This window comes from Manis javanica, chromosome 3, assembly GCF_040802235.1.
Source record: "Manis javanica isolate MJ-LG chromosome 3, MJ_LKY, whole genome shotgun sequence".
NCBI lineage: Eukaryota > Metazoa > Chordata > Mammalia > Pholidota > Manidae > Manis > Manis javanica.
This window is the reverse complement of record NC_133158.1, coordinates 36,163,117-36,189,362: the sequence shown is the minus strand read 5'-3', so window position 1 is coordinate 36,189,362 and position 26,246 is coordinate 36,163,117. Positions and strand designations below refer to the sequence as shown.

Genomic DNA, 26,246 nt, shown 5'->3' with positions numbered 1-26,246 from the left:
GCACCAGGTCAGGTCAGGTCAGGGCTAAGAACTGCAGCACAGTCAGTCTTTCAGGGGAGGCTCTACCAGTCCCAGCAGACAAGGGCTGCAGGCATAACCACCCTGCTACGCCAGCCCTCCTCATCCCAGGCTGCCCATCTACCCACTGTGGGCTCCTGCTCAGAGCCAGGACAGCCATTCCCTGATGCACCCACAATTATCAACTAACCTCGTGTACCTCACCCCAAATCACCTCCACACATTCACAATGCAAGAACCTGTTATCAGCATGGTGTTTAATGCAGCAAATCATGGCCTTGGTTTCTGAAAGTCCTGCATTACTGGCTGTGAGGCCGCTTGGCCACAGGGGGCTGCTCCTTCTCCTGCTTCAGCCACCTCTCCAGAAGTCCTGCGCTGCCTCTCTTGGTGGGCAACGGGCTCCTCTGCAGGAACTGGCTGGACCACTGGGGCACATCTGACTCTGCCTTTAGAGGTGTTTTAGGATCTTCTTTTTTGGGTGACTTTGTGGCCAGCCACCTCAACATCTGGCTTCTGCCACTTGCCTTGGGCTCCTGGGAGAAAGTAGAAAAAGCTCAAACCACTTTTGGGAGGAAGGCCAACTCCAAGAGAAGAAAACAGAAGAGGTATTAGGTACTGACCCAGGCTTGAAAAAGGTTACCAAGGGCCAAATGGGGCCCTCTGATCAGCAGTGGGAAGAGAGGAGCAAGTGAGTGTGTCCCAGGAGTGCAAGGGGAAGGAGCTCTCAGGGAAAGCTTCCCAGTGGAGGTGTGTGGGATCAGTCCAGGGAGAGAGCTGGTGGGCATTCCAAACTCCTGCACAGAATGAAGCAGTCTCGGGAGAAAAATGTAGTTCAGTGTGTCCAGGCACAGTGCTAGAAAATGATGCTGGAGACACAGGGCTTCAAACAGATTAGGGGTTCAGACGAGGGCTAAACTGGCTCAGCTGTTTCTCAAGTGTGCAGCACCTCAGCGAGCACTGCTCCCTTTTGCTTGCCTTACATCCTGAAACTGAAGGGTCTGAACTGGCTTAAGGCCACCTCTCTAGAATGCAAAGTATTTTGGAGTGAAGACCAGGACAGAAATGTGGCAGTGTCTAGTACAGGATGAATATATAATTATATTTTTAGACACATCCAATGAAATAAGTGTCAAGGTTGCAGGAGTCTGCCAAGAACTGAGACAAAAAAGTTGATACTGTGGGTATGGAAAACTTTATAAATGTTAAGAAAAATGAGGGGTAGCTGTTGCAATCACAGTCCTGAACACTTCTCAGTCATTGTAAGATGTCTGTTCCTGGAACCTCAGAGCTATGCCTGCCTCAGATACCCTTCTGCCACCTAAATCTTTATCCCCACATGTCATTAGGGGCCAGCTTTTTGCTCTGGAACTTCCCACTGCAGGCCTTTTGCCTGTTCCCCTTCCCTTCAAAAACATCTTCAGGATTCTTGACAATTCTAAGTCAAAGTTCATAGCAGGTGTGTCCTCAAACCCTCCTGAAGAAGAACAAGGATTGGAACTCCTTGTTTAGAGCTGGTAAAGCAGAGGTACAGAAAAGAGACTTAAAAAAAATCACACAGTTGGTTGCAGACAGAGATACAACTACGGTCAAGGGCTCCTCTGTCTTTCTCACCATGGCCGTCTCGATCAGGAGTCCTCAAACTTGGCTTTTTATCAGGCTCCCTGACAAAGCTTCCTAATATACAGAAGCGCCAGCCCAGCCCTGAATATAGACTCAGTAGGTCTAGATAGGGTCCAGCATTTAAGAGCTCTCCTGAGGACACAGTCACAGCCAGCTTTGAGTCACTGCACTGCTCGACCTTGCCATGCACAAGGAATATGACTTTGAGGTGGCTGAAATTAAAGCTCTGATTATTATATAAAGGTCATATCCTAAAAGAAAAGGCTACATGACAGAAGACAGAAAGAGCTGTCAAGAGTCACAGGCACCTACCTTTTTGACCAGTAAGTTGACAGGAGCCAGACACTCAGGAGTGTTGTTTCGGGAGTTGTTCACTACGGGAGAGACTGGATGGAAGGTGATGTTCTCTGTGGGGTGAATTAACTTCAGAGCTTCTTGAGTTGAGACCTCACCAAAGTCAAGCCATTTAGAGACTGCCTCCTCTCCATCTAATATGGCAGGCATCCTGACCAGTGCAGTCAAGACATTGGTTGGGAGAGGAGGGCGAGGGTAGGGACAGAAGGGAAAGAGACTTGAGTCAGTTGATAGAGCAAATCAGAACAAGGAGAGGCCTGCCCTCCCTCTGCACCTCACACACTTGTTGCTGGCATGTGCTCTCTGAGCACAACTTGACAGGGCATGAAATCGAACACTAGGACAGCAGCTTATAAGGCTTTACAGCAAAGATGGGCCTAGTGCTAGGACTGGATCCAGTGCAATCCATGTACACGCCAGCAAACGGGTGACCTTTCTAAGATGCCCCAGCCTAGGATGATAAAGGGAAAATAGATGCTGGAAAACTTGTCTGTCAGTAAGAATCTCCAGCCTTACCAGCTATGACATTTACAGTAAGGAAGAGCTATTCACATAATTGTGAATGACAGAAAACTGCCTTGGAAAGAAAAGTGGCTAAGGTGACTCCTGGTATCCAGGAAGATGTTAGGAAAAGATCCTATGTTTATCTTCTAGTTTTATGTCCTAGGCCAATGCAAAGCACTTCATTGGTGGGTGTAAAGTTGATCTGGGGAGATAAATGCATCTAGTAATTATTATAACTTCCACAAATCAAACATACTCAAGAAATACTTGAAGTCTCTGAAATTCAGATGCATTTTTATGGTGAATGGCATTTCTGTACTGTATTATAGTTTAGTTGGCAGTAACTGGCAGCACTTTACTTTTCTTAATAGCATATAAAATAACGGCACATTAAAAAAAGTGTCTTGGATGAAATGGGAATTTATTTTAAGGTGATTGGCAAGAAATAGAACTATATCACATGAAAGCATGATTCTGCACAGAACACTTAGCACAAAGCTACAACAGGTAATCCTGTGTGTGCAGCATTGTGTTCTCTTGAGCAAATCAGAAATCACTTTGGAGGCACTCAGATCTGTTCCAGTGTAACTGATATATCAATCAATTTAAGGATAAAGAAGACTCTGCATTCGCTTACACAGTTTTGTCTAAGAAATGCCAGGGGAACAGAAGCCTACCCAGCTGAACTGAGCCTTGCAGGACACACAAAATGTGCTACACACCTCAAACACTGACAGCTGCCTTGACTTGTAGCCTATTATCCTCCAAAGTTGTTTTGCTCTCATTTTGCATTTCTGAACTTCTATGTTAAAAAACACTTCAATATCCCAAACATATCTAAGCTCCCTACTCAAAATATGCTAACCAGTGCATGTAAATGGGACACTTTTAAGTCCTGAGGAGAAACCTGAGATAATAAAGCCTCTTGCAAGTAAAGAGGACATGTGGCATCTCCTGTGGCAGACATAATGGGTCCCCATCAGCAACAGCGCTGTGCCAATAAAAGGGATATCTGGGGCCAGGACAACTTCAACAAGTGTTATGAACTCAATACCATCAGGCCTAAGGGAAGAGAAGCAACGGAAAGATCCTTTAGCATGTGGATTAAAACAGTAAACAAGTGAAAAAGTTGGGAGCTGTCTCACAGAGAGAACCACTGTCTGTATGTAAAGACCTGAAATACCCCAGAGCAAGGCTCCTTTCAGTGTTAGTACTGGCTGGTTTGGTCATCTCAGTGATGCACTTTCCAAAGTTTCTGGTGTAGGAAGAAGACACAAGCATGGATGAAAATTTGGCTAAAGAATCTAATTGAAGGAGGGAGCTATACATTGGATCAAATGTTCAACTGTGATTACATATGAATCTATCATCAACACATGCCTTTGAGGAACTACATTTCAAAGGCAGAAAAGCATACCCCATGATTTAAGACCACAAAAAGATAATACATTTTGCATAATCTTTCTCTCACCATTTCCTAACAACTCAAGTTGCAACTCTTCCCAACACTTCCACAAGAAAATTTTGGGTCTCTTTAAGGTAAAGGGCTATATTTATTGTAGTACCTATGTATTTCTTAACTACTTAGTGTATAAAACTGTGGTACTATTTTTAATGGACTTCTATTATTTTTTAATGTGTTACTTTCCCCATAAATCTTGGGTTTTTGTTGTACAATTCTGTGTAGTGTGGTGATTTTTAGGAATGCATGTTTATTATAGCCAAATTGACTGTAATGGTATCTTGAAAGCAACTTCTGCTCTTTACATTTGTGCATACAGACATTGTGAATTCCAAAAGTTACCTATCTAAAATCAAAGAATATGATTTCACTTATATGTGGAATCTTAAAAAACCAAACAAAACAGAAATGACTCATAAACATAGACAGAGGAATGCTGGTTACCATAGGGGAAGCGGGTGGGGGAATGAGTCAAATAGGAGAAGAGGATAAAGAGGGACAAACTTCTAATTATACAATAAATTAGTCACAGGGATGAGAGTACAGCATAGGAAATATAGCCAATAATATTGTGATATCTTTATATGGTGACAGATGGTAACTACCCGTATTGCAGTGAGCCTTTAGCAATGTACAGAACTGTGGAGTCACTATATTGGACATCTCAAACCAATATAATATTGTGTATCAACTATATTTTAATAAAAAAAATAAAATCTAAGAAAGTAACACTACAAGCAAAGAGAACAAACTCCGAATCGTTCTGGACCCAGGATAAGAAGTGGGACTTGCCTGGGGTGGATATCATTCAAGCTTTTGCAGGAATCCACTGTGATGACGGTGTAGGAGTACAAAAGGTCTCCTCCCTCTGGGGGCTCCCAGCAGTCAAAGATCCCGGCCATTGTCAACAGCCTCCAGTTGTTCCAGACTTCCTCCCAGTCCTCAGGACTGCTTATGGCTCCAATGCTTCCTGACTGGAAGCAAAATACAGGGGCAGATTAGATCCTAACAGTCCCTTCCTACATGGGGACTGGGTACACTACAGACTTAAGAGATTGGCAATCACTTCAGACATAATTCAGCTCATGCCTATTAACCTCTCTTGATCCACTCTCACCAAGGCAAGAGGCTCAGCAGCAAGTATCTACTGAAGTTATAGGTTTATGTTCTCTTAATGCTTTCAGAATACAACATAATACCCTCAGTGGGGCTTCAGGCCCTCCATAATCTGGCGCATCATTTCAGCTTCCACTACAAGGTTAATTTGAACCAAACCCAGCTTCTTGTAAATGAAGCCCTCATACAATTTCATGCTGTTTCCTGCCATAGCAACCTTCTGACCACAATGTCCTTGCCACCCTCTGTTCTCATCATGCCAACTCCTAACGCCACCTAAAATTCAGTTCAAGACCTTCAGAACACTGGAAAGAGTGTCACCTCCACCCTAACAGAAAGAACAGAGCTAGATAATCTACAAAATCATGATTTTCTTAAACTCATCACAGAACCGAGATAGCAGGGCAACCAATCAGCCTGAACTTTGTGGAAAGGCAGGGCCCTCCAAGGGGAGTTGAGACACAGGTACTGGCTTTCTGGGGGCAACAGAAAGAAGACAAGGTGTTCACACAGCAGGTGGGAATTCAGATAAAAGTATGATCAAATTGCTAAACACAGAGCGTGGGCTAGCCTGAAAATACAGAACCCCTGGGAACCACAGACGTTAGGGGAGTTTGCATCAGCTTGCAGACTCCTCCCCGCAGACCTCCTGGGGGCAGAGTGGGAGACAGGAGAGCCCACCTTGCTGGCGCACTCTTACAGGAGGGAGATCTTATGCATCAGCAAAGGCAGGAAGCTTTGCCTGTTAACTTCCCTCTGAAGAGCAAAAGCTATTAGAGGGGCCAGGGGAAGGGTCATAAACCCTATCACGCCAAGATACAGGTAAAGACCCGCTGAGATTGCGGAAGGACCACTGAGAAAGCCTGAGCCTGAGGCAGAGACACAGCTCTGCCTACGAGTGAGACTGGACCAAGGCAACAGAGAACTCTCTCCTTCAGAGGGGCAGGCATGGGACAGGCAACAGCAGTCTAGCTCTGGGGAAGGGCCAAGAGCATGGAGAGATCCTCTCTAAGGCACAGGCTCAAAGGGAAGCCCTGCTGCTGAAGCGAGCAGGACTCCTGAGAAAACCCCTCCGGAAAATCAACCCTTATGCGAGACACAGGGTGACAACAGAAATTTAAAGCCTGTAGTGAACAAAGGTAATCATAACAAAACCCAAACCCAAGACTGACTCAACCTCACAAATTAATGGCCTGATAGAAGAATAAGCGTATTCACTTCCAGACATTAATATTATTTATCTCAGTCTCTGTCCTACATACTATGTCTGGCAATCAATCAAAGATTACAAGACACACAAAAAAGCCAAGAAACACGAACTACCAAGAGATGTAGAACTCTCTAACAGAACCAGACCAGAGATTACATTTCTCAAGTGATGAAACTATCAGACAGAGAAATTAAAGGAAGTTTAATTAGTATGTTAAAGGTTCTTATAGAAAAGGTGGACTTGTATGAACAGGTAAGGAATTTTGGGAAAATAGAATCAGGCAGGTCAACATAAATTACCCAATCAGAAACTCTGAGAAAAAAAGAATGAAATATACAGAAGAGAACATCCAAGAACTATGGGACAATATTAAATTGTTGAATGTGTAATTAGAATCCCAGAAAGAGAAAATGGGGCAGAAGAAATATTTGCATAGATACTGGCTGAGAATTTTCCAAAAATTATGGAAGACATCAAACCACAGATCTAAGAAACTCAGAGAACATGCCACATACAGACATACACCCACCCCCTACACACATATTCAACTTACTGAAAATCAAAGAGAAAATCTTGAAGGCATTGGGGAAAGAAAACTGGTGGACATATTATACACAAAAGGAGGAAAATACAAGAATTACAATAGACTTTTCAAAAAGTCTGAGAGCCAGAAACAACATAGTACTTTTTAAAAAATGCTCAAAAAACAAAAACAAAAACAAAACACTGCCAACCCAGAACTCTATACACAGTGAAAATACCTTTCAAAGGTGCCAGATGCTGGGGGCAGTGAGTGACTAATAATGGGTATGGAGTTTCTTTTTGGGGTGATGATAATGTTCTGAAATGAGATAGTGATGGCTGCCCAACATTTCAAATATACTAAAACCCATTATACTTTAAAAAGGGTAAAGTTTATATGTGAATTATCTCTCAATTTAAAAAATGAAGAACCAGATACTTTCTCAGACAAACAAAAATAAAATTCATTACCAGAAGACTTGCACTACAAGAACTATTAAAGGAAGTTCTTAAGGCAACAGGAGTATGATACCAGATAGAAACTCGGATGTACCCCAAAAGTGGAAACAGTGAAAATGAAGATGAAATGAATAAAATTTATTTATCACATATATAATTGACTGTCTAGAGAAAAATGGTAGTTATGTATTGTGAGTTGATAGCATATAAAAAAGTAAAATGTTGCTTGGGGAGGAGCCAAGATGGCAGCATGAGTAGGGCAGCAGAAATCTCCCAAAACTATATATTTTTGAAAATACAATAAATACAACTAATCCTAAAAGAGAGACCAGAAGATACAGTACAAGAGCCAGGCTACATCTACATCTGCGAGAACCCAGTGCCTCACAAAGGAGGTAAGATACAAGCCTTGGCCCAGTGGGACCCGAGCGCACCCCCCACCCCAGCCCACTGGTGGGAGGAGAGAATTCGGAGTGGAGAGAGAGTGGGAGCCCAGGACTGCTAAATACCCAGCCCTGGTCATCCGCCCCGGGAGCGCAGACACACATTGCATGGTGTGCTGCATATTAGGAAAACGGAACAGTAAAACCTGTGAGCAGGTCCCTGCAGCCGGAGCCCCTGGGACAAAAGAAAAGCGAGTGCTTTTTCAAAGTCCTAAAGGGACAGGGACTACACAGCTAGATGGAACTGTCCTGGCACACTCAGCCCAGTAGCTGGGAATCCCGGGTAACTCCAGGCGCCCTAACCCCCTGGGCGACAGTGCAGCTCTGAAGCCCCTCATGGCCATAAACAGCCTCCTGTCCATTCCCCCTCCAAAGTGGCCCCGCCACAACAGGGGAACAGCGTCAGAGCGGCCATGCCCACAGCAGCCACCCAGAGCCTCCTCTGCAGCCGCCTGGGCCAGACTCAGAGGAAGCCAGGACAGGGCGCCAAGGGTTGCTGTTCCCACAGGAGAGCACACCCGGCACACCTGCCTCTCCCTGCGGGGCTCTGGGCTGCCCCGAGGGCTGCCCCACCCACGATGGCTCAGGAAATAAAACCAGAAGCTGCTCCCCATGTGCGGGTAACCAGCACAGGCAGTGGAGAATGGCAAGGTGCAGGAAGGGACATTGTTCTCCCAGCTGACACACATGCCAACTGCCTACGACTACCTCTATTGCCATGAAAAGCCAGACGAATTTGATCCAGTCCAGAATTATCCAGACAACCCCCAAGGGGGAGCCCAGGGAGATAGATTTAACCAATCGTCCTGAAAAAGAATTCAAAATAAAGGTCATAACCATGCTGATGGACCTGCAGAGAAATATGCAAGAGCTAAAGGATCAAGTTAGGAGAGAAAGAATACAGAAATAAAACTATCTCTGGAAGGACTTAAGAGCAGACTGGATGAGGTGCAAGAGGTCATTAATGGAAAAGAGATCAGAGAACAGGAACACAGAAGAGCTGAGGCAGAGAGAGATAAAAGGATCTCTAGGAATGAAAGAGAACTGTGTGACCAAGCCAAATGGAACAATATTCCCCTTATAGGGGTACCTAAGAGAGAGAAAAAGGGATAGAAAGGGTCTTTGAAGAAATAATTGCTGAAAACTTCCCCAAACTGGGGGAGAAAATAGTCTCTCAGACCATGGAAGCCCACAGATCTCCAAACACAAGGGACCCAAGGAGGGCAACACCAAGACACATAATAATTAAAATGGCAAAGATCAAGGACAAGGACAGAGTATTAAAGGCAGCCAGAGAGAGAAAAAAGGTCACCTACAAAGCAAAACCCATCAGGCTATCATCAGACTTCTCAACAGAAACCTTATAGGCCAGAAGAGAAATGCATGATATATTTAATGCAATGAAACAGAAGGGCCTTAAACCAAGAATACTGTACTCAGCACGATTATCATTTAAATATGAAAGAGGGATTAAATAATTCCCAGGCAAGCAAAAGTTGAGGGAATTTGCCTCCCACAAACCACCTCCATAGGATATTTTAGAGGGACTGCTCTAGATGGGAGCACTCCTAAGGCTAAACAGATGTCACCAGAGAAAATAAAATCACAGCAAAGAAAGCAAACCAACCAAATACTAACTAAAGGCAAAAAATAAAATCAACTTCTCACAAAAGCAGTCAAAGGAAACACAAAAGAGTACAGAATAAAATACCTAACACATAAAGAATGGAGGAGGAATAACAAGGGAGAGAAATAAAGAATCATCAGACTGTGTTTAAAATAGCTTAATAAGCGAGTTAAGTTGGACAGTTAGATAGTAAAGGAGCTACCCTTGAACTTTTGGTAACCACAAATCTAAAGCCTGCAATGGCAGTAAGTACATATCTTTCAATAATCACCCTAAATGTAAATGGACTGAATGCACCAATCAAAAGACACAGAGTATTAGAATGGATAAAAAAAAGCAGGACCCATCTATATACTGCTTACAAGAGACCCACCTCAAACCCAAAGACATACACTGATTAAAAGTCAAGGGATGGGAAAAGATATTTTATGTAAACAATAGGGAGAAAAAAGCAGGTGTTGCAGTACTTGTATCAGACAAAATAGACTTCAAAACAAAGAAAGTAACAAGAGATAAAGGATATTACATAATGAGAAAGGGGTCAGTCCAACAAGAGGATATAACCATTATAAATATATATATACACTCAATACAGGAGCACCAACATATGTGAAACAAATACTAACAGAATTAAAGGAGGAAACAGAATACAATGCATTCATTTTAGGAGAATTCCAACACACCACTCACTCCAAAGGATAGATCCACCGGACAGAAAATAAGTAAGGACACAGAGGCACTGAACAACACACTAGCACAAATAACAGACATTGATAGAATTCTATACCCAAAAGCAGCATGATGCACATTCTTCTCAAGTGCACATGAAACATTTTCCAGAATAGACCACATACTAGGCCACAAAAAGAGCCTCAGTAAATTCAAAAAGATTGAAATTTTACCAACCAACTTCTCAGACCACAGAGGTATAAAACTAGAAATAAATTGTACAAAGAAAACAAAAAGGCTCACAAACACATGGAGACTTAAAAACATGCTCCTAAATAATCAATGGATCAATGACCAAATTAAAACAGAGATCAAGCAATATATGGAGACAAATGACAACAACAGCACAAAGCCCCAACTTCTGTGGGACACAGCAAAGGCAGTTCTAAGAGGAAAGTATATACAATCCGGGCCTATTTAAAGAAGGAAAAACCATCCCAAATGAATAGTCTAAAGTTATACTTATTGAAATTGGAAAAAGAGGAACAAATGAGGCCCAAAGTCAGCAGGACGGACATAATAAAGATCAGAGAATAAATAAAATTGAGAAAAATAAAATCATAGAAAAAAATCAATGAAACGAAGAGCTGGTTCTTTGGAAAATAAACAAAATAGATAAGCCCCTAGCCAGACTTATTAAGAGAAAAAGAGAATCTAAACACATCAACAGAATAAGAAATGAGAAAGGTAAAATCATGATGGACCGCACAGAAATACAAAGAATCATTAGAGAATACTATGAGAATCTATATGTTAACAAGATTGAAAACCTAGAAGAAATGGATAACTTCCTAGAAAAATATAACCTTCCAAGACTGACCAAGGAAGAAAGAGAAAATCTATACAGTCCAATTACCAGCAAAGAAACTCAATTGGTAATCAAAAAACTACCGCAGAGCAAAACTCCCAAGCCAGATGGATTTACTGCAGAATTTTATGAGACATACAGAGAAGACATAATACCCACACTCCTTAAAGTTTTCCAAAAACTAGAAGTGGAGGGAATACTCCCAAAGTCTTTCAATGAAGCCAGCATCACTCTAATACCAAAACCAAGCAAAGACCCCACAAAAGAAGAAAATTACAGATATCCCTGATGAACATAGATGCAAAAATACTCAACAAAATATTAGTAAACCAAAATAAACAATACATCAAGAGGATCAAACACCATGACCAAGTGGGTTCACATCAACAAAAAGAAGGACAAAGACCACGGGATCATCTCCATAGATGCTGAAAAAGCATTTGACAAAATTCAACATCCATTCATGATAAAAACTCTCGACAAAATGGGCACAGAGGGCAAGTACCTCAACATAATAAAGGCCACATAAAAAAAAAAAGGGCCATATATGACAAACCCACAGCCAACATCATACTTAACAGCAACAAGCTGAAAACTTTTCCTCTAAGATCGGGAACAAGACAGGGATGCCCACTCTCTGCATTGTTATTCAACATAGTACTGGAGGTCCTAGCCATGGCAATTAGACAAAACAAAGAAATACAAGGCATCCAGATTGGTAAAGAAGAAGTCAAACCATCACTATTTGCAGATGGCATGATATTGCACATAAAAAACCCCGAAGACTCCACTCCAAAACTACTAGAATATCGGAATTCAGCAAAGTTGCAGGATACAAAATTAATACACAGAAATCTGTGGCTTTCCTATACACTAACGATGAACTAATAGAAAGAGAAATCAGGAAAACAATTCCATTCACAATTGCATCAAAAAGAATAAAATACCTGAGAATAAACCTAACCAAGGAAGTGAAAGACCTATACCCTGAAAACTACAAGACACTCTTAAGAGAAATTAAAGAGGACACTAACAAATGGAAACTCATCCCACGCTCCTGGCTAGGAAGAATTAATATTGTCAAAATGGCCATCCTGCCTAAAGCAATCTACAAATTCAATGCAATCCCTATCAAAATACCAACAGCATTCTTCAACAAACTGGAACAAATAGTTCAAAAATTCATATGGAGCCACCAGCGACCCCGAATAGCCAAAGCAATCCTGAGAAGGAAGAATAAAGTGGGGGGGATCTCGCTTCCCAACTTCAAGCTCTACTACAAAGCCACAGTAATCAAGACAATTTGGTACTGGCATAAGAACAGACCCACAGACCAGTGGAACAGATTAGAGACTTCAGACATTAACCCAAACATATATGGTCAATTAATATACAATAAAGGAGCCATGGACATACAATGGGGAAATGACAGCCTCTTCAACAGATGGTGTTGGCAAAACTGGACAGCTACATGTAAGCAAATGAAACTGGATCACTGTCTAACACCATACACAAAAGTAAATTCGAAATGGATCAAAAACCTGAATGTAAGTCATGAAACCATAAAACTCTTAGACAAAAACATAGGCAAAAATCTCTTGGACATAAACATGAGTGACCTCTTCATGAACATATCTCCCAGGGCAAGGGAAACAAAAGCAAAAATGAACAAGTGGGACTACATCAAGCTGAAGAGCAAAGGACACCATCAACATAACAAAAAGTCATCCTACAGTACGGAAGAATATATTCATATATGACAGATCCAATAAAGGCTTGACATCCAAAATATATAAAGAGCTCATGCACCTCAACAAACAAAAAGCAAATAATCCCATTAAAAAATGGGCATAGAAGCTGAACACAGAGTTCTCCAAAGGAGAAATTCAGATGGCCGACAGACACATGAAAAGATGCTCCATATCGCTAGTCATCAGAGAAATGAAAATTAAAACCACAATGAGATATCACCTCACACCAGTTAGGATCGCCACCATCCAGAAGACAAACAACAACAAATGTTGGCGAGGTTGTGGAGAAAGGGGAATCCTCCTACACTGCTGGTGGGAATGTAAACTAGTTCAACCATTGTGGAAAGCAGTATGGAGGTTCCTCAAAATGCTCAAAATAGAAATACTATTTGACCAGAGAATTCCACTCCTAGGAATTTACCCAAAAAATGCAGGAGCCCAGTTTGAAAAAGACAGATGCACCCCTATGTTTATTGCAGCACTATTTACAATAGCCAAGAAATGGAAGCAACCTAAGTGTCCATCAATAGATGAATGCATAAAGAAGATGTGGTACATATACACAATGTAATATTATTCAGCCATAAGAAGAAAACAAATCCTACCAATTGCAACAACATGGATGGAGCTAGAGGGTATTATGCTCAGTGAAGTAAGCCAGGTGGAGAAAGATAAGTGCCAAATGATTTCACTCATATGTGGAGTATAAGAACAAAGAAAAAAGTGAAGAAACAAAACAGCAGCAGACTCACAGAACCCAAGAATGAACTAACAGTTACCAAAGGGAAAGGGACTTGGGAGGATGAGTGGGAAGGGAGGGATAAGGGGGGAAAAAAAGAAAGGGGGCATTATGATTAGTATGTATAATGTGTTGGGTGGGGACACGGGGAGGGCTGTGCAACACAGAGAAGACAAGCAGTGATTCTATAGCATCTTACTACACTGATGGACAGTGACTGTAATGGGCTTTGTAGGGGGGGCTTGGTGATGGGGGCAGTCTAGTAAACATAATGTTCCTCATATAATTGTAGATTAATGATACCAAAAATAAATAAATAAATAAAATATAGTAAAATGTTATGACAGTATACCAAAATATAGGAGGAATCAGGAATACATTGCTGTAAGTCCTTATTCTACACAAGAAGCCGTGCAGTATTTGGAGGTAGACTGTTATTAATTTCAATGGTGTATTTAAGGGCAGCTACTAAAACATCTTTAAAAGAAAAATAAAGCAACAGTGGAAATGAAATGCAGATTAATTAAAAATTGATCAAAGATCAAAATATAAAGGTACAACTACAACACCCTTAGAAAAGAGGGGTAAATCTTCACAATCTTGGATGTGGCAATGCATTCTGAGGTATGACAGCATTATAGGTACCAACAATGAAGGAAAAATAGATACACTGGATTTCATCAAAATTACAAACTGTACCTTAGAGGGTAGTATCAAGACAGTGAAAAGGCAATCCACAGAATGAGAGAAGACATTGAATATATAGTTCCACAAAGATACACAAATGGCCGATAGGCACACGGAAAGATGGTCAGTGCAAATCAAAACCACAATGAGATACAGCTTCACATCCACCAGGATGGCTATAATTAAAATACAATGAAAAAAAAAACAAAACCTAGCTAAGAAGAAGCTGGTAAAGACGTGGAAGAACTAGAACACTTATACACCATGGGTGGGAATATAACCAAAAAGATGGGGAAGATGGGGTCAAACAGATACTTGTGTACCAATACTGACAGCAGCATTATTCACAATTGCCAAAAAGCGGAAATCTACATCTCCATCAACTGATGAATGGATAAACAAACCATGGTATGTTCACACAATGTAACAGTATCTGGGAATGAAAAGGAATGAAGTGCTGATATATGCTACATATATGAACTTTGAAAATATCATGCAGGCTAAGAAGCCAGACACATAAAAGGACAAACATTGTTTCACTTCATTTATATGAAATGTCCAAAATGGGGAAATCTGTAAAAATAAAGTAGATTAGTGGTTGCCAGGGCAGGAAGGAACAGGGAATAGAGATAAACTGCTAATGGATATGGGCTTTTGATAGTACGTGTGTGAGACAAGGAAATGTTCTGAAATTTGATAGTGAAGATGGTTGCACACTTTGAATATATTAAAAAATCACTGACATGCATACTTTAAAAAGGTGAATTTTATGGTGAGTTATAACTTAATTAAGCTGTTATTAAGGGGAAAAAAAAATTCTACAAGGGAAGAAAAATATGGCCTCTGGATTAGTTTCCCTGTACGTTTCCCAATACGTACTGGGAGTGCTGATGACACCTCCTTTTCTGCTTTGGCCTGGGGGAAGTAGATGAAGTACGGCTGCCTTTGGCTCGACACCAGACATCGCTGCCACTCGTAGAATCCATCTGCCAAAACAACACAGCGTCTTCCCTTGCCCAGAGGGACCTGAGGGAAAATGTAAGATACGGTCTTACTGATAGAATCTTGTTTCACAGACTTGAGTTACAATCTGAGGTCCACCAGTGTGGGACTGTAGGCAGTTATTTAATTTCTCTGTTCCTCACTTTTCTTATGTATAAAGTCACTACTCACACAGGGGTTGAAAGATTAAATAATGTACATCAATGGCAATAGCTCTCTAACAGATAGGCACTATGGTTGCTCATCTCCAAAGTGGGTCCCCCAGAGTCATGTACCCCAGTGTTCATCACCTCCTATGAGGCTAGGTCACACTGCCTTACAGCTTCCGCCCCGCCCTCCTGGATCATGTGCTCTGGGGGGAGGCAGATGCCATGTAAGAAGACTGACAGTGGACAGCCCCAGCTAGGCACATGGAGAGGTTTCCAGCCATCCCACCAACCCGAGCTGAGATGTCAGACGTGTGGATGAAAAAGCCAGCTTGCCCCAGCAGCCATCTGATTATAACTGCCTGAGAGCCTCCAAGTGAAAACCATCCAGTTGAGCCCAATCAACAGAATATGAGAAACAATAATAGTTGTTTTAAGCCAGGTTTTGGCATAGTTTTTACACAGTAATAAACAGAACAGTATTCAGCATTAACTGGGAACACCTGGGAACCTTATTTCTTAGGTGTGTAAGGCACCAACAGCGCTGTTAGAAGGGAGAACAGACCAGAACATGTGCCTTTTTCCGAGACCAGCCTCCTACCTTGAAGGACCGCTTCTGCATCATGGTGTCACTCCGGCAGTTGGTGGTGTTGAACTGCAGCTTGGAAGGATCACTTTCTTTGAACCAAGATGGGACCAATCCCCACCGCATGGGGGCAATGATGCGCTCTGATGAGTCTGCACCCTGCCACGAGAAAAGATTAAGGCCCAGTGAGATTATAATGAAATTTATTTATTTTTTTTTATTAAGGTATCATTGATATGCAGTCTTACGAAGGTTTCACAAGAAAAAAAATGTGGTTATTACATTCACCCTTATTATCGAGTCCCTCCCCACACCCCATTGCAGTCACTGTCCATCAGTGTCATAGATGACAGATATAATGAAATTTAGAAAACCAAACTTAGCACATGAATTACATTACTATTAGTATCAAAACACAAAGACTACAGAAAAGATGACTAAAAGGAAAAGATCCTAGTTGTAAACAGCTTTAATGGTGCATCATGATGTGAGTGACAGAGTTCTTCAGCAGTCACACTCGAATGTCAGACATCCTGCCTGGGTCGGGTGCGGGTGCAGAGGTCTATCAGTCCCTGTAGTTTTAATGTGTGCTCAAGATGGGAGCAACACAGTGTCAGCCCTGCAGTGCACCTGGTCCCAGCTCTCAAGGAGGACATGCTAGACAATCACAATATAGTGAGCTACATGCCATGATCGAGGGATGCAGAGGGTGCCACGGGGGCACACGAAAATGTGCTGAACCTCAAAGGGCTTGCGCTATAACCTATGAGACCAAGGCATACAGAAAAATATTAACAGGCTAAGGGCCATATAAGTGGTACATACAATGAGTATCAAAGGATTTCAGTGGAAGACTGATTTGTGAAAGATGGAATGAAGAAATACTGGCTCCACAGAAGGCGCAGAAAGGGCAGGGGTGGTGGGGGAGTGTTCTTGAATTGAATCTCACAAGAAGTACAGGATTCAGAAAGAGAGAGGGAAAGCCAAATAAAAAATTATGAGCAAAAAAGGCCATGTCAAGAATGTGCAGGAAGTGGTTTTGTGCAGAAAAGAACAGCAAACCCGACAATGTTACTTTTAGGAGGGGTTTGCTTTAAAAGGTTGGCCCTAGGTTAGAGTGTGGGAACCTGGTTCTTGAGTGTTCCCACCTCCCTAACAAATAAGGATGGTTTACATGCTTAGTATGTTTGTGCAAAAATAAGGTTTATGCTAAACACCTGCTTTCCTTCTGGGAATCTGGCATTTTTTTAAAGGAATAAACTGTTTTTTAAAGGAATAAACATTCTGATTCATCAAGTCTTTGTTGGGGCTCTGTACTTTTTTTTTTGAGGTACATACAATACAATGCCCAAATCTTAGTGTACTGCTCGATGAATTTTTTACATGGGTATACACTTATGTAGTCATAACCCAGATCAAGATACCAAATAGTCTAATGTTTTCCCTTTGCTTCTTCAGTCTGTGGCTTTATCCTCACTGCTGTGTCACACGCCCTGCTCCTACCAAAACATGCACATGCACCACACATGCATATAAAGGCCTGGGGCCCATTTAATATCTAGACCATCACATATCACTTGCAACATATATATATATAGTATTTTGATTAGCAGTACTGTATCAGCATCTTCATATCTTAATGCCAGGTGCTTGTTAAACAGATAAATCCTCATTAATTCAGATTAATTGGGTGAAGTGGTACATATGGCCAGTGTGAACACAAAGTCCATCTCCTGCACTGGCCTAGGAAATGCTGTTCTATTGAACGTACAGCAACAGAGACCCAGGGCTGTTAGCTAGAGGGCCTCTACAACATCCTGACACCAAATGCCATGGTGTATTTTTCCTTACATATATGTATAACAGTAACAATATTATACACAGTAGTAATAGTAGTATAACTCCATTCAGGTTCCCAGACCGTATTCCAATGTGTGTAAGTATGTAGGAGGGGTTCTTCCCAGACATACTAACACCAAGCAATTCTTGAACAGGAGTAGGGTGTTGGAGAACTCAATTCTAATGCTTTCTGCCTGGAGACAGCATCAGACTCCCTGGTTAAGGGCTCCGTCCTACAAGACTGCCCTCCACCCCCACTCCAGATGCTGGTCACAGGCCCCAGGCAGTTACCTGAGCTTCTGACCTACCGGCTACAGAGTGGAGGTTCCCACAACCTTCCCCTTAGGTTCCTTTAATTTGCTAGAGCAGCTCACAGAACTCAGGAAAACATATTTACCACTTTAATGAAGGATACTGTGAAGGATACAAGTTAACAGCCAGGTGAAGAGAGACAAACGGCAAGGTCCCAAAGGAAGGAGCGTCTATCCTCACGGAGCTTGGGGCCTGGCTCGGTGGCACGTGGAGGTGTTCTGGCTCCCCCAGCACAGGAGCTCTCTCCGACCAAGGAGCAGGATCCCACCGGCAGAGCAGGAAGCCAGAGCAGAGAGCGAGAGAGCGAGCTCTTCTCAGAGCTTTTGTGAGGGCTTCACTGCATAGTCATGATTGACTAAATTATTGGCCATTGGTCAATCCAAACTTCAGCCCTGCCCTTGGGTGGGGGATCGAAGTCTCTCATTAACATGACAAAACACCTGTTTCACCTTTAAGACTGCAGTGTTTTCATGAACTGTGAAAGCCAAATATACCTGGGAAATATATATTTGGTCATATGAATGACCAAATATGTATTTCTTGTAATTCATCATATCACATGAGTCCGTATAGTCTTTGCCACCACTGGTGGTGTGAAAGCAAAGAACAAATGATCATGGCTGTGTTCTAATAAAGCATTATTTACAAAAACAGGTAGTGGGTTAAATTTGGAATGAGAAGTTAGTTTGCCAGCCTCTGGCATAAAGGAAATAAGGCCTGTGTAAGAAGACCCTGGTTCAAAGTCCCTTCTCTGCCATTTATGAGATTGGACTAGTCCCAACCTGTGGGACCCTCAACTTTTCTTATCTATAAAAATAGAGTGAACAAGTCTTAGCTTGAAGGATCATTAAAATACATAGCATGGAAAACCTAAAAAAAATGGACAACTTCCTAGAAAAATACAACCCTCCAAGAGTGACCAAGGAAGAAACAAAATCTAAACAAACCAATAACCAGCAAAGAAATTGAATCGGTAATCAAAAAACCACCCAAGAAAAAAAACCCCGGGCCAGATGGATTTACCTCGGAATTTTATCAGACATACAGAGAAGATATAATTCCCATTCTCCTTAAAGTTTTCCAAAAAATAGAAGAGGAGGGAATACTCCCAAACTCATTCTATGAAGCCAACATCATCCTAATACCAAAACCAGGTAAAGACCCCACCAAAAAAAGAAAATTACAGACCAATATCCCTGATGAATGTAGATGCAAAAATATTCAACATAATATTAGCAAACCGAATTTAAAAATACATCAAAAGGATCATATACCATGACCAAGTGGGATTCATCCCAGGGAAGCAAGGATGGTACAACATTCGAAAATCCATCAACATCATCCACCACATAAATAAAAAGAAGGACAAAAACCACATGATCATCTCCATAGATGCTGAAAAAGCATTTGACAAAATTCAACATCCATTCATGATAAAAACTCTCAACAAAATGGGCACAGAGGGCAAGTACCTCAACATAATAAAGGCCATATATGATAAACTCACAGCCAACATCATACTGAACAGCGAGAAGCTGAAAGCTTTACCTCTGAGATCGGGAACAAGACAGGGATGCCCACTCTCCCCACTGTTATTCAACATAGTACTGGAGGTCCTAGCCATGGCAATTAGACAAAACAAAGAAATACGAGGAATCCAGATTGGTAAAGAAGAAGTTAAACTGTCACTATTTGCAGATGACATGATATTGTACATAAAAAACCCTAAAGACTCCACTCCAAAACTACTAGAACTAACATCAGAATTCAGCAAAGTTGCAGGATACAAAATTAACACACAGAAATCTGTGGCTTTTCTATACACTAACAATGAACTAATAGAAAGAGAAATCAGGAAAACAATTCTACTCACAATAGCATCAAAAAGAATAAAATACCTACGAATAAACCTAAGCAAGGAAGTGAAAGACCTATACCCTGAAAACTATAAGACAGTCTTAAAAAAAATTAAAGAGGACACTAACAAATGGAAACTCATCCCATGCTCCTGGCTGGGAAGAATTAATATCGTCAAAATGGCCATCCTGCCCAAAGCAATATACAGACTCGATGCAATCCCTATCAAATTACCAACAGCATTCTTCAATGAACTGGAACAAATAGTTCAAAAATTCATATGGAAACACCAGAGACCCCAAATAGCCAAAGCAATCCTGAGAAGGAAGAATAAAGTGGGGGGGATCTTGCTTCCCAACTTCAAGCTCTACTACAAAGCCACAGTAATCAAGACAATTTGGTACTGGCACAAGAACAGAGCCATAAACCAGTGGAACAGAATAGAGACTCCAAACATTAACCCAAACATATATGGTCAATTAATATACGATAAAGGAGCCATGGACATACAATGAGGAAATGACAGTCTCTTCAACAGATGGTGCTGGCAAAACTGGACAGCTACATGTAAGTGAATGAAACTGGATCATTGTCTAAGCGCATACACAAAAGTAAATTCGAAATGGATCAAAGACCTGAATGTAAGTCATGAAACCATAAAACTCTTAGACAAAAACATAGGCAAAAATCTTAGACATAAACATGAGCGACTTCTTCATGAACATATCTCCCCAGGCAAGGGAAACAAAAGCAAAAATGAACAAATGGGACTATATCAAGTTGAAAAGCTTCTGTACAGCAAAGGACACCATCAATAGAACAAAAAGGTATCCTACTGTATGGGAGAATATATTCATAAATGACAGATTCGATAAAGGACTGACATCCAAAATATATAAAGAGCTCACGCACCTCAACAAAAAGCAAACAATCCAATTAAAAAATGGGCAGAGGAGCTGAATAGACAGTTCTCTAAAGAAGAAATTCAGATGGCCAACAGACACATGAAAAGATGCTCCACATCGCTAATCATCAGAGAAATGCAAATTAAAACCACAATGAGATGTCACCTCACACCAGTTAGGATGGCCAACGTCCAAAAGACAAACAACAACAAATGTTGGTGAGGTTGTGGAGAAAAGAGAACCCTCCTACACTGCTGGTGGGAATGTAAATTAGTTCAACCATTGTGGAAAGCAGTACGAAGATTCCTCAAAATGCTCAAAATAGAAATACCATTTGACCCAGGAATTCCACTTTTAGGAGTTTACCCTAAGAATGCAGTAGCCCAGTTTGAAAAAGACAGATGCACGCCTATGGTTATTGCAGCACTATTTACAATAGCCAAGAAATGGAAGCAACCTAAATGTCCAACCGTAGATGAATGGATAAAGAAGATGTGGTGCATATACACAATGTAATATTATTCAGCCATAAGAAGAAAACAAATCCTACCATTTGCAACAATATGGATGGAGCTAGAGGGTATTATGCTCAGTGAAATAAGCCAGGCGGACAGAGACATACTCCACATATGAGTGAAATAATTTGGTATTTAAGAACAAAGAAAAACTGAAGGAACAAAACAGCAGCAGAATCACAGAACCCAAAAATGGACTAACAGTTACCAAAGAGAAAGGGACTGAGAAAAATGGGTGGGAAGGGATGGATAAGGGTGCGGAAAAAGAAAGGGGGCATTATGATTAGCATGTGTAATGTTGGGGGTGCACAGGGAGGGCTGTGCAACACAGAGAAGACAAGTAGTGATTCTACATCATCTTACCCTGCTGATGGACAGTGACTGTAATGGGGTTTGTGGGGGGGGACTTGGTGAAGGGGGGAGCCGAGTAAACATAATGTTCTTCATGTAATTGTAGATTAATGATACCAAAAAAAAATACATAGCATGGATAGAGACATAAATTACAGTTTGATTATTTCCTAAAGTTACGATTAAAACCAAATGTAAAATGTTCTATATAATGGAGACTGTTAAAGCCATGAGAAAAAAGTTTCTTAGAGAGTAACAAGCACAGGATTTAACCTGGGGTGTTCAAAAAGAAAAAGGGAGAAACAAGGGTATAGAGTCCAAGAAAAGCACTGAGAGAGACAAAGCACAATGAAAATGGCCAGGAAGATGAAATTCCAGGAAAGGAATCATCTGTAGTGGTTTCCAAAATCTTGCTTGTGTAAATTAATCCCTCTCTCTCTCTCTCTCACACACACACAGACACACACACACACAAAAAAAAATCCACTCTCGTTATTCACAGCAGTTTGGTTCAACAAAGTCACTGGGAACACTGAATTAGTGAATACTGAGTCACTCTTGGGGGAAATACATGATTAGGGTTCCACAAACCTATGAAGACATTTTCACCAACTGATCAATACATAAGCTTGTTTTCTGCATATTTCTGTTTAAAGACTCTTTAGTCTATATTATTGTTGTTGAGTACACACCCTACAACATTGTAACTCATGCCTGAATGAAGTTTATCTAACACATGTATTTTCTCTAAAAAGAATATTACAATCTTCTTGTACTTAGGAATACTAGACAGCACTTTAGCACTCTGCTTGGGGGCATTTTAAACAGTGACATCGCCACAAAAAGGCACAGAAATGTAAAAAACCACTAAATCAACTGCAAAAAGGACACTTGTGTATAGTAAAAGTGCTAAAACGAAGGTAGTTTTGCCTTAATCAACCTCAGCTGGGAATGCGTACATCAGGTGACTCAAAATTTCCACCACTCTATATGTCCATGAATGACTACTGCAAAAGTGACATGTGTATTACTTTTGGGGTTACAAATAAATTCTACAGGTAGGCAAATTTGCAAACATGGATTCTATAAATAATGAGGATAAACTCATGTGTGTGTCTGTGTATGTTCCCCCTTAGAGACAGAGGCAGCTAAGGTATATGGTATACCAAGATACAAGAAAAAAGCAATTAATGTGTGTGTAGGATGACTAAGGAAGACTACCATAGAAGGAATGGTAGGGTAGAGAATGTAAATCCAAGGGTTAATCTCATCTAGATAAAAGGAAGAAAAAGAATGTATGAAAACAGTTTTTGTAAATCTTCTCCAAGAATTAAATGTGCCTTCCAAGCAGAAGAGTCTCGTTGTCCAAAGCATAAATGAGTAAGACTGGTAATGGCCAGCTCAATGGTCTCTCCTCAGACATCTGCAAGATAAAAATCTTCTAAATTTGGGTTTCTCAGCATGGGGCAATTCTGATACCTATATCCCCCACTCCACCCCCAAAACATGGTGGGAGAAGGAAGGGGTGTACTACTGGTACCTAGTAGTACCAACGATGCCATTAAACACCATACACTGCACAGGACAGCTTCCACAACAAAGAACTGTCTCACCCAAATGTCCATAGTACCAACATAGATGGTACTTCCAAATTCCACTGATCACCTTCAGCTTGAGTGTGTTTTCTGGGTAACTGTAAACCAGAGGTAAGCCTGTGGTTGCCCCCTACTGGGAATGATGAATAGAAAGTGGCTGAGGAGCCCATATACTGAAAATTTTGCTCAGTATTAGTCATTGTTTCCTCTGCCCTTTTGGACCTGTGACCAAACCAGCTGATGGCACTGGGGTAGATAAATTAAAGAGGAAGTAATTTGCAAATCAGTGGTTTCAAATGCAAATGCTGCAATCTATATGCATGTGTTGGCTGTTAATGATATGGATTAAGGAACTGCTGCAAGGATTCTAATTTTGTTTCACAATTTACAGGTTTGAGAAAAATGAAACCTCAAGTACTTATCAGAATCAGGAAATCCTAGCAATCTTAACAGAATTTGTTAGGGATGTGGAGTCAAAACATTTATCAGCAAATTCATATCACTTCCGGAAAAAGAAGGCTACCACTTTCCTAGGGGCTCCATCTTTCCCATTCCTAGTTCCAGGAAGCATCCCTGGAACGGGGACAGTGGTCTGGACCTTAGTCCCAGCTCTGTCTCTCACTAACTAGGTAACCTAGGACAAGTCACAATCTCTCTACACTTATGTCTTTACGTCTGTTAAACAAATTTTTCTTCCAGCTAACATTCATTCTATAATTCTAAAGAGGTGGTACAAAGAGAACCAAGGCCAAAAAAGAATAAGGATCATACACTTCTTTTCTTTCTACTTCCGATTATGCCTTCCTTATGAAATGTTTTATCTTTTTCCTTTACCAGTCAAGACTCTCTCTGATACTTATTTCATTTTGATTTCCTTCTCACTAAACACAGTTTTTTGTTTCAACAGGGAAGTATGCACCCACTAAAAATAGCTCAAGAATAAACTATTTCATGAAAATGGCTTCATTCCACCAGAAAGATCAAGTTATTTGGTATATGTTCATTTCAAATAATGTAAAAATGAGTCTTGTGACTACCATATTATCACAAGAGTACTGGAGAGTATGTAGCAGGGGTATAGTTAACTTCATAAAATGATTTAAGCATTGTGGATCAAACAGAAGAAAAATCCAGGATGTAAACAGTCATAATTTTAGAAAAACATCAAGGGCATTGAAAATACTTAAGACATAGAAAAACTATTAACTCTGGAATAAAGCACTTTATTACACTGCACATGAATCCACACGAACTCTCAGGAGGGAAAGCAAAGGACCAAAAGATGACTATAAATTACTGGTCACTCCAACACTACACAGGTAAATACTATAAATACAATTAATGCAATTAAACTTGAAAACCAAACCAAACACATCTGTTTCTTGTTTTAGTAAAAGACAAACAAGAAGATTGAAAACACAAGCAGAAAGAGTAGAAACTTTCGTGTTCAAGAAACATCAGAGGTGTTTTAGGTTAACTAGGTTTAATCCTGCCCTAGGCCTATAGAGATTCTGATTCAGCTGGACTGGTAAGAACCACGGAAATCTTTTTTTCTAAAGATACTTAAATAACCCTGGTGTTTGGTGAGGTTTGAAAGATGCTATCTTAAAAAAATGTATTCAAATACAAGGCACATATAAATTTGGCATGCTTGAGTCGAGACGAATATGTCCTGTATATGGAAAGCACTTGAAAGGAGCCTGAAGAACACTGAATCATCATCTAAGATTAGAATATACTGATAAAACTTCTCCTTTCAGGGAGGCCCAGAGTGGTTCTCAGCTGGGGGTCGGGTCTGAATATGTCAGTAAAGAGTTAATGTCACCTCAGTGGCTGAGAAGATCATACCAACCCCAGAAACAGATGACCATCACTACTACGCGCGGGAACTAGAATGGTGCGGATAAAGCGGTTACCTTCTCAAAGTGCATTCGAGACAGAAGCACTGGGCTATTTGATTGAGGGCTCTTGTTGTAAGACGGGCAATACTTGTCAGGGTCCTTCCACTCGGGGAGCCGCTGCTGGCCCTGCCCGTCGTGATAGGCACAAGCTCGTGTGAGAACATCTCTAGGTAAGTGGCAGGATGTTCTCCCACACATCTTCGGCGCCGCCTCGCACCACCTTCGGATCACAAAATATTAGGTCTCATGCATTCTCGAGATTGCCACTGGACTCGACTCCTTCGGAGCACCAGCTGTGGCTCTGTGTAACCACGTCTGAAGTGCCCACCCCCCAGGAAAACAAGTCCATGCCTGTTCTGCCCACCACCTAGGCCCACTGTCTAGCTCCAGGCAAGGCTCCTATTTATTTCTGAATCAAGTATGAGGAGCCGCTCCATACATACTGCCTGCAATAAGATTTCCCTGAAGGTCAGTGTCTTCAGCTTAGAGTTTCGGCCCAGGACGGCCGAAGGGGGGGATCTGTGGTCCCGTCTGGGGCTACACGCTCCTTCCTCTGGGGGCCTCTGTCCTCCCTCCTTCTCCTCCGCTCTCCTCCCGGGACTAATTAGGGCCACACACCCGCGAGCACCTGCCGCTCAAGGGCGGCCCCCACGGCGCCCGCTCCGGGTGTTGGAACTCGGCCTCTTCCCGGTGCCGCGCGGCTCCCGGCGCCACCCACGCCCTCAGCCGGTCACGACAGCCGCCGCGGGCGCCTCACCTCGGCCCCCGCCGCCCGCCCCGCGCCGCCCGCCCCGCGCCGCTCGCCCCCGCACGGCCCCGGCCTCACCCCGCCTCACCCCGGCAGCCCAACCCGCGTCGCCTCAGCACCGCCGCTCCCCCAGCCCCACCTGCGCTTCCGCCGCGCGGCCCGCTAAACTCTCCTCGTACCAGGCCCTCGGATTCGGCGGGCCGTCAGGCCCCGCCCCCACAGCGGTCAGCCCCACCCCTAGGGGCCTGGCTGCGCCCCCAAGCTGTCGGAGCTGCGTCGCTCACACCCCACAGTAATGAGGTGCGGTGGCCAAAACCTGAATCTTACCGAAGTGCCCCGGGAGACTATGATTGCCTCTGCGGACTCCCCGGTCCAGAGGCTCTGGAAGCCCCACTTCCCTTTGTATCCGCACTTCCGCCTGCGGGGTTAGCTCCAACCCC

General features: G+C 42.0%; 1 protein-coding gene across 6 annotated transcripts; it reads right to left on the bottom strand.

Annotated features, from left to right (window-relative positions):
• Nucleotides 1-260: 260 nt before the first annotated feature.
• Nucleotides 261-26,246, bottom strand: HMCES (5-hydroxymethylcytosine binding, ES cell specific). Of its 6 annotated transcripts, none has more exons than XM_037023890.2 (7): nt 26,134-26,246; nt 25,074-25,278; nt 15,799-15,942; nt 14,929-15,075; nt 4,751-4,932; nt 1,951-2,143; nt 261-551 (listed from the first exon to the last, which is right to left on the bottom strand). In XM_037023890.2, exons 2-7 carry the CDS (start codon nt 25,254-25,256, stop codon nt 318-320), a joined length of 1,083 nt encoding a protein of 360 aa, XP_036879785.1. In that variant the 5' UTR covers nt 25,257-25,278; nt 26,134-26,246; the 3' UTR covers nt 261-317. The 6 variants fall into 6 exon arrangements, with proteins under 6 accessions (XP_036879785.1, XP_036879781.1, XP_036879780.1 ...); XM_037023886.2 differs by lacking the exon at nt 26,134-26,246 and adding an exon at nt 25,946-26,049; XM_037023885.2 differs by lacking the exon at nt 26,134-26,246 and adding an exon at nt 25,895-26,019.